Here is a 9,634-nt window from a genome sequence, read left to right as displayed (position 1 = left end):
GGGAGAAGCACTTCCTGTGCCAAGTTTCCGGCTCCGGGTCCCCGGGGCCGGACCGCCCGGCCACAGGCGGAGCCAGCGCTCCGCCGCGGCTTTCAGACTCGGACCCCATGGCTTCGTGCCGGTGGCCCTGGCGGCGCTGCTGCTCCTGGAGGCCGGCTTCCCGGAGCCCCGGGCCCTGCTTTTCCGGCCGTTCAGGGCCGCCGGCCGCTGCCGCCGCCGGCGTGCAGGTGAGGGCCTGAGGCGGGGGCGGCGGGGGGGGGCGGGGGGCGGGCAGCGGGCNGCGCCAATGACAGCGAAGCGGATGAATGAATGGGACAGGGCGGCACGTGCGCCGGAGCGGGGGACCGCGAGGCTGTGCTGTAGTGGGACCCGGGCCTGGATGGGCGCCCGGATGGGCCCAGGCCCCGCCGGGGGACGTGGAGAGGTTGGCGTGGAGGGGTGGGTGCCGGGCGTCAGCGTGATGTTGGGGCGCCCTGCGCAAGACTGCAAAGCGCGGTCCTGGGGACCCTGGCGCTTTGGGGTTTGGGGAAGTAGCGGTGGATGAGGAGCCGGGTCTTGGGAAGTGGAGGGGGAGCAGCCAGGTTGTCTCCTGGCGCGTGGACCGAGTGCAGCCTGGAGACTGACTGCAGCTGTTTCCTTTCGAATTACACCCAGGGCTTCCGGATGACCGGTCTTAATTAGGACTTTGGAGCCAAAGGTGCTCTGAGTGGTCAGGGATCCTGGGGATCCAGGTGGGCTCGGAATAGGCGGCAAAGGCCTCGTGTAGGGCTGATGCTCAGGGTGGACCGGATTTCAGTCTTTCGGTAGTTGCTTCCCGGGTTGAGCCTACCTGGACGGGATAGAAGGTCACTGCAAGGAGAAAAGGCCAGAGTATGTCACAAGTAGAAAAACGTTGAACTTTGATTTAATGTGACTCCTTGACTCTCCGCCCTGCAGCCCTTGGGCCCAGTCACCTTTTTTTCCCTTTGTGGCCCCTGTAAATTGACATGTTCTGTGGCTCCATGAGTCTTCCCTGCACTCGTTGACTCTCAACGTGCCATGGGGTAGGCCCATATTGTTTAGAGAAACTGAGCAAAATGTGTAGACTCGCTGTCCTATTTAGAGACTTCTCCAGTCACATAGTAATTATTATGTTTCTCTTTCACTCACAAGACTCCTTTTTAAAAAGTTTAGTGAATTTAGGACTCTTCTGTTTTAGTTGGCTTTGGGGCACTTCATATTCCCATGTACCCTTCAGACACCAGGTACCTATGTGAAATATGTAGCATTTATAAATGTCTGCTTTGTACCAAGGTGGATACATACCACACCTTATCCAAAATGGGCATTTGGAGAGAGAATAGCAGCAGGGCCAGCAGACTGAGCGAGGGTAAAAAGAGAATATGGGAAAAGAAAGTCTCAGGGCTTTTCTGGGATCCATTTCACTCCTGTCCTAGCCAGACTTCAAATACTTGTAGTAGCACAGATGAAGGCATTATTTGGAGAGATGTTTGGGCCCACCATCCGATAGCACCGGATACTTCTTTTCTTTGACCCTCCTTTTTTATTTATTTATTTAAACTCCAGTGTAATTAGCATACAGTGTTATATTAGTTTCAGGTGTGCAGTACAGTGATTTGACAATTCTGTATATTACTCAGTGCTCATCGAGAGAAGTGTTCCTCTCCGTCCTCACCCTTCACCTGTTCCACCCATCCCCCGATCCCCCCACCACCTGCCTTCTGCTAACCAGCAGTTTGTTTTCTATAGCTAAGAGCCTGTTTTTTGGTTTGTCTCTTTTCTTGGTTCATTTGTTTTGTTTCTTAAACTTCACATGAAATCCTTCGGTATTTGTCTTTGTCTACCTGATTTCAGTTGGAAAGTTAGCATTATACTCTCTAGCTCCATCCATGTTGTTGTAAATGGCAAGATTTCATTATTTTAAAAATTCTTTTTAACGTTCATTTATTTTTGAGTGACAGAAAGAGATAGAGCATGAGCAGGGAAGGGGCAGAGAGAGAGACACAGAATCTGAAGCAGGTTCCAGGCTCTGAGCTGTCAGCACAGAGCCTGATGCGGGGCTCAAACCCACAGACTGCAAGATCATACAGTCTCGAAGCCAGACACTCAACCAACTGAGCCACTCAGGCGCCCCAGATTTCATTCTTTTTAATGGATGAGTAATATTCCATTGTATTTGTACCACAGCATCTTTATCCATTCACCCATCAATGAACACTTCGGTTGCGTCCATATTTTGGCTATTATAAATAATACTGCAGTAAACATAGGGGTGCATATACCATTTCAAATTAGCATTTATTTTCATATTCTTTGGGTAAATACCAGTGATGGAATTACTAGATCCTATGGTAATTCTCTTTAATTTTTAGAGGAACCTCTACGCTGTCTTCCACAGTGGCTGCCCCAGTTTGCATTCCCACCAACAGTGCACAAGTGTTCCTTTTTCTCCATATCTTCATTAATACTTGTTGTGTTTTTTATTGTAGCCATTCTGACAGATGTGAGGTGATATCTCATTGTGGTTTTGATTTGAATTTCCCTAATAGTGAGGTTGAGCATCTTTTCATGTGTCTACTGGCCATCTGTATATCTTCTTTAGAGAAATGTCTGTTGATGTCTTCTGCCCATTTTTAACGGATTATCCATTTTTTGGTGTTGAGTTGTATGAGTTCTTTATATATTTTGAATACAAACCCCTTATAGATGATTTGCAAATATCTTCTCCCACTCAGGAGGTTGTCTTTTCGTTCTGTTCATTATTTCCTTTGCTGTGCAGAAGCTTTTTATTTTGATATATTCCTCACCCTCCTTTTTTTTTTGTATTTTAATGACATGCCCACTGAGTAAATGAGCAACTCCCTTAGCCTGCCAAGCATATGCTCAGTGTCTTCTACATCTGCCTTAAGGACCAGAGGGAGGGACTGCACTGATGATGCCAATGCCATATATTTCTGATTCGTGTGTCAGTGGTATTTTCACTTACATGAATACACTAGCCTTCTGATGTCTACCTCAGGCATGTGAGTTTGGTTAGCTCAAGTTTCTTAGAGCCTGGTAGTCCTTGGGGACAAAGAGCAACGATAGTAAAGCCACCTCTGCCCTCAGACACAGTTCTACTTCATGACGTGTGTACATTCTCCCACCTCCTCCATTGGTAGCATTAACAAATCTTGTAGGGACACCTGGATGGCTTAGTTGGTTAAGCGTCAGACTCTTGATTTCAGCTCCCATCATGATCTCACAGCTGTGAGATCAAGCCCCACATAGGGCTCCTTGTTTAGGCTACTTAGGATTCTCTCTCCCTCTGCACCTCCCACTCGTGCTTGGTCTCCATCTATCTCCTTCTCGGTAAATAAATAAGTAAATAACAAATCTAGTAGTAAGATAAAAGCCATTGTAACCAATTGCCTCTGGAATATGTATTAGAATATTTGAATTGTTGACCAGATGTCTGTGGGTTATAGAGACTGACATACACACATTTATACCCCATTGTCCATGACTAAGTATTTTAAAGAGATTATGAACAATTAACACTGTCATATACTGTCATAAGTTTTCAACAAAATCACTTAACAAATATTTATACAGCTCCTAAAAATGTACCAGGGACTATTCTAGGTTTTGGGACTATGGAACTGAAAAAGAAAAATCCATGCTTATATGGATATTCTACTGACCATTAGTACTCTCAATAAACTATTTGTGGAATAAAAAAAAAAAAGATAAAAGCCATTGTACATTTGTTACTGCCAGATCATTGGTCAGTATGTTTTTGATTGTTACTCAGCGCTTCTTTTTTTCTTTTTTTTAAGTAAATTTACGGGAGGCAAGGTTGGCTTTCAGGGGTGAGTATATGATGGAAAGGAAGGGAACGATAGGGAATTGGAAAACAGTTGTTATCATTGCCAGTAGCAGCATACCACTTGGCACGCCTCTGGTCTCACAACCACCTTGTAATACTTTACGCTCTTCTGAGCGCCTCTAGCCTCACTTTGGAAAACATTGGTCCGTGTTAAAGCAGAAGATACCTTGACTGATACCAGACATTAAATACTTTAGATACTACAGATCTGTACAGACTGTATTAAATGCGCACAGCGTGTTAGGATCTGAGCTAAGAGCCTTACACAACTTCTCCAGATTAATTGCAACATCTCTCCATGAGCAGGTATTATCCGAAAGATGTCACAAGGTATCATGGCCAGGAAACGTTGGGATTTGAAACAAGATCCGTCTTCCACAGACCATGGGTTTAATGACTGTGAGGCTGCCTGGTGGTTCACAGCACTCATATTAGCCATGTAATTTTAACTCTTCACCCCAGGTTAGATTAGGTCTCAAACTGAGTATTATAATGAAATACTGAATTTGTATGAGTTAGTTACGAAGGCTGAAAGAAGTCGGTTAAATGTACTATAATGGTAAAATCAAAAGAGAATTATCACCTCGTTTTCTTGGGACATCATAAATGTTCTTATTGGTTTAATGAACGTATAATGCTATGGTGGAAAGACTAGAACTCAGCCAGTCTTCCTTGGTGACTCTCTGCCTGGCAAAGTCAACCTTTATTGTCATTTTAATATGTGTAAAGCAGTATGTGTTCGCTAGAGAAAAGTCATAAAATACAAAACCAAAAAAAGAATAAAACAAAAATACCCCACAATCCTATTTATTCAGAAATAACTATTTTTAATATCCTGGTGTATATACTTTTAAACCCTGTCATGTATCTTATTTGTGCATGCATGTATGTAAAGATTTTTGTTGCGATCACATAATACATACAGTTTTGTAGATGCCTTTTCCTTTTGCTATATTGTTAGCATATCTGTATATCAGTTTTTTAGACTTGACTTTTCTGAACTACTAGTTGCCCAGCTATATGAAAGCAAGCAGTTGTGAGGGTCAAATAGTGTAAAAGCACGTTGTAAGGCTTTGTTACAAATATAGTGGATTAGTTTTATTTTTCTTGTGCTAAATTTGTCCTTTTGCCAAAATAGGTACTTCAAATACAGAGCCCTTACCACATTAAATTAGTAAACTAGTGTGTTTTTTTTTTTTTTTTTAAATAAACTTTACACCCAAGGTGGGGCTAGAACTCTTGTCTCCTGAGACCAAGAGTCACATGCTCTATTGAATGAGCCAGCCAGGCACCCCAGTATATTAGTAATTTTTGAAATGACTGTGTCCCTGAATTCTTTAAGATCAGCATTTTATATCTTTGGTTCCCCCATGCCTGTCACATTTCCTGGCCCGTAATAGTGCTCAGTAATCATTGGAGCTAATATTTGTTGTCACCACCTCTAAATCTTTTTGTAGTCTTCTGTTCTTGATCTTTAATTGTTAATATTTTCGAAACATATCACTGAACTTACATTGTCGATCAAGAAGTACCATTTCCAAGCATGTTTGGGAATAAGAACTTAAAATAGGCACTGTTCATGTATCAATGGAAATTTCTTTCCTCAATATTGAAATCTTTTTCCCTTTCACCATCCAGGCTGATGCTTGGGGGAACTTGATTATTCTTTGTTTTAAAGTGGTTTAGGAATATAAAATCTTTCCTAATCTCTGACCAATCTTAGTTAAATGGAAGGAGATTGTTTGAAAACTACTTTTCAGGTCTGGAAGGGTATATAGGAATATGGAAACTAGCTTTCTTTGGAGAGAGGGATAGATTAAAGATGTGTTCTTATTTATCCCGTAATGACAAATACTGCTTTTGTAATAAGGAAATTTTATTCTCGGTTTTTCTAAAGTTCGTAATCTACCTACAAAGGGACAACTGAAAGAAAAAGACTATATCCATGATGAATTAGGGAAGTTTTACTTATCTGGCATCATAAATAGTTTTTGCATGAATATTCTTACAAGTTTGTTAATGTTTTTATTTTATAGATGCCGTACTTTAATCTTGTGAAGACTTTAACATCTGCTTTTTTACAGAGGTATAGTATATCACGGTAAGTTTAAAATCTGTATCACAACCACTAAAATTATTAGCCATATTGCCAGTAAATTTCTGTTCTAAACTGTGGGGAGCTGCTCCAACAAATTGAATCTTTCGTTTCACTACATGCCACAGTATCTGCTCTGTGTGACCTCTGCCTTTTCAAAACAATGGGAGTACAATGAAATTTAAACTCCGAACACAAGAAACAGTTTAGTATTTGATTTGGTGGGTTCTCAAGGTCCTGGTTATAAAAATAAACTATTGATGTGTTGTTGAGCAAGAACAGGATTCTTTGTGTTGTTCTAAATTACAACGACCATTGGGCATTCATGCTTAATTTCCAGCAAGTGTTATGTATATATGTGTATATAATTCTTACTAAAAAAGAAATTATCTCGCTTAATAGAATGGCGCTCAGTCTTATGTTGTGTGCATTTGTGCTTGTCCCAGGCTCCATCACACAACGTCGGCAGCGTGCTGTTGTAGTAAAACACGGAGTGGTGAGAAATACACTGATCCTTTCAAACTCGGTTGGAGAGACTTGAAAGATCTATATGAAGACATTAGAAAGGTGAGGCAGTTTTCACGGTGCTGATTTCTTAGAATTGTATACGTTGTCATTGCAAACTTGATTCACGAGTGTCAAGTTCCAGATGTTTCCTAAGCAACATAGGGGAGCAGTATGGACAGTGCAGTACATGTCACCGTCCAGAGTGGCGTTATCACAGAGTTGGGGGCCTGAAAACACTGGTATGGGCAGCACGTACTTACCCTCCCCTATTCCTTCACCTGCTGCAGGCACATTGAACTGCTTGGAGATCCGTGCCAAACTGCCCCCAAATGGGGCTTTATCTATTAAATGCTTTATTCCCCAAAACTTTTGGTGGATTCTCAGATAACTGTCCAGAAATATTCATGTGCCCCTCATCAGCTTCCTTCCCTTTTAAGGTTCTCTACTTTCCTCCTCAAACCGTTACCCCACTCTCCTGTTCTCATAGCAACGGCTACTTCCTATTTGATAGGAATATCAGTCTATTCCCAAATATCTATTTGATAGGCCAAGGGGAGGCCTTGAGGAGTCACTCTCGGGGGGCCTGCTTTGTTACTATTTACAAACCCATCTGCACGCTTTCCTCCCACCTCAGTGAAGTAAGCGTTCCCTCCCTTTCCAGGAATCTCTTTACCTCTATCTTAATTCTGTGCCCTTTGCCTCCTCAGTGCCTTAGGAACTAGTCCCACAATTACCTGTTCCCTCTCTCACAGCCAGTGTCAGTGCTCCAGTTTGTTCATCCTTTAAAGGGCCATCCCTTGAGCCCCTGTTCCCCCTTCCCTTCCAGTATGGTATTCCCTGCCTTTTCTTCTGGCCCCTTCACGTTTCCTCCAGCGTCCCACTGCACCTGCCTTTCCAGGCTCTCCTCTGAAACTGCCTTTGCCAGCTCACAGCTTCCATAGCACCTTCCACTAAATCCAGTGAACACTTGGTTTTTATCTCCCTTGACTTCATTGAACACTGGACACTGTTGACCACTCTCAACTACGTGGAACACTTCCCAAATCGTATGTTCCAGATTGAATTGTCTCTCTTAAAACCACACATCTAACTACTCCCTGGTCACATCCATGGAATGTCCATGACTGTCTCAGTGTAACCTCTCTGAAACGCTACTTTCCTCTCCTAATTGTTTTTTCTCGTTTTTCCTATTCATTGAAGGTACCACCTGGGAACCCCAGGCAGGATCCTGAAATTGTTGCTCTTCTTTCACATCCTCCTGGTCTGTTTCTTGTCTAGGCCAGGCCACGCCCACTTCTGTGGCCCTGTTGCCATTGCTCTCCTGGCTCCCGTCCCCAGCCAGCAGTGTTCCCTTCGTGCTCCCAGAAGAGCTGCGCTTACCTCCAGAGCAGCACCCGTCTCACTGTGTAATGTGACCATTGTTGTACCTCTCCCCCTCTAGACTGAGCTCCTTGTGGGACTCCTTTTACTTTGTAATCTCTGCATTTATTACCGTGTTTGGTACTAAAGTCGATATTTTGGTGAGTTAAAGCCTGGCTCGCTGTATACTGTGTTCACCTGAGTCTGGCTGAGGGTCCTCTGGGTCCATTCTTAGCTCCCATTGCTTTGGGGACATAAGCTGTGGTTCATCCTAGCAAGTCCTCAAGAGGCAGAGACAGTAAACACATGTCTAACGCCTGGAAGGCTCTCCCCCATTCACGAACCAAAATCCTTCTTAATCTTTAATCCCAGGTCAAAGCTTATATCCTCCATTAAATACCTGGTTTTTCTAGCCCACACTGATTTTTCCCTTCTCTGAACTTTTACAGCATTGGATTTAATTTAGTACATTTTTTAAAAAAAATTTTTTAAATCTTTATTTATTTTTGAGAGAGAGAAAGAGACAGAATGCGAGAAGGGTAGGGTCAGAGAGAGACACTGAATCTAAAGCAGGCTCCAGGCTCTGAGCTCTCAGCACAGAGCCGGATGCGGGGCTCAAACTCACAAACCACAGGTTCATGACTTGAGCTGAAGTCAGACGATTAATCAATCATCTGAGCTACCCAGGCTCCCCTTACTACATTTGATTTCATTGTATCATCACCCAGGTTACCACTCTGAACATTTTATATTTTAAAAAAATTTTATCGCCCCCAACTCAGTATTAAGCTCCTCACAGTCAGGCAACCTGTGCCTGAAACTTTGTGAACCTTTGACCTGTCTGGCTGAGTCAGGCTTCCTAATCCCTGCTTCTCCCTGGTTGCCATCTTATCTTCCTGCGCCAGATACACAGCTTTGCCTCCACACCCCAGACACTCCCTTAACACCGGCTTCATTGGCTCCCACACTCCCCGTCTTTATCCTGTCCCTTCCATCTTCCAAGCTGCCACCAGCCCCTGTTCCTTTCTCTATCCAGCTGTCACTGGCCCAGAGCCCCTGGGCCACCAGCTGCTTTCCTGCTTGTCCATCACTGGGGCAGGTGGCACTGCTCGCCGTCGCCCTTAGCCCTCTCAGATGGGCCAGGCATTGCTTGTGGCCCAGCTGCAGGGCAGCCAGGTTTGTGACCGTACAGTGTTGGAACCTTTTCCAACTGAGTGTGGCATTTCTCAAGTGAAATGAGTTCTCCGAGTACAAGTGAATCCACTGAAATCAAGTCAGGGTTTTGTAGAAGAAATCCTGTTGACTTTTTGTGCCATCGTATGCCATATTGACACAGATACTTTATTCCAGGAACTAGTCATATCTACAGCTGAGCTTAAGGAAATGTCTGACTACTACTTCGATGGAAAAGGAAAAGCCTTTCGACCAATTATTGTGGTGCTAATGGCCCGGGCGTGTAATATCCATCATAATAACTCCCGGTGAGTTACTGGCTTTCACTCTGGTGGTTTTTTAAATCCTCGGCAAATCTTCCTTCCCAAGCTTGCCACTTAGTTCCCTGTTGAAGAGGTAGCATTTATCTAAGAATCTGCTGTGTGGTGAGTAGTTTCTGACTTTGAGTCCCCAGAGTCCGCTGGTCTAGGCATCTTCCTTTTTCACACTTTAATGTCCTCAAAGAACAACTTCGGCTGCAAATAGCCATTTTGAAAAGAATTTTAAAAGCCAAATTTGGTTCTTCTTCTCTGAAGTAAAGAATAGCAGGGTGTATACACACATGTAATCATAATACACACAGAGCAGTTAGT

General features: G+C 43.6%; 1 protein-coding gene across 2 annotated transcripts in view; it reads left to right on the top strand.

Annotated features, from left to right (window-relative positions):
• Window positions 1–48: 48 nt before the first annotated feature.
• Window positions 49–9,634, top strand: part of PDSS1 (decaprenyl diphosphate synthase subunit 1) — a 40,434-nt gene continuing 30,848 nt past the window's right edge. For both annotated transcript variants that reach the window (XR_013337163.1, XM_077772422.1), the window contains exons 1-4: window positions 49–227; window positions 5,905–5,969; window positions 6,410–6,530; window positions 9,180–9,310. Coding sequence is in view for 1 of the 2 variants with exons in the window: in XM_077772422.1 (XP_077628548.1) it covers window positions 108–227; window positions 5,905–5,969; window positions 6,410–6,530; window positions 9,180–9,310 (437 nt within the window). In the remaining variant the exon portion in view is untranslated. The remainder of the gene's footprint in view (window positions 228–5,904; window positions 5,970–6,409; window positions 6,531–9,179; window positions 9,311–9,634) is intronic.

This window comes from Crocuta crocuta, unplaced genomic scaffold, assembly GCF_008692635.1.
Source record: "Crocuta crocuta isolate KB4526 unplaced genomic scaffold, BGI_CrCroc_1.0 scaffold96, whole genome shotgun sequence".
NCBI classification, from domain to species: Eukaryota; Metazoa; Chordata; class Mammalia; order Carnivora; family Hyaenidae; genus Crocuta; species Crocuta crocuta.
The sequence above is the reverse complement of the archived record's forward strand: the minus strand, read 5'-3'. Positions and strand labels throughout refer to the sequence as shown.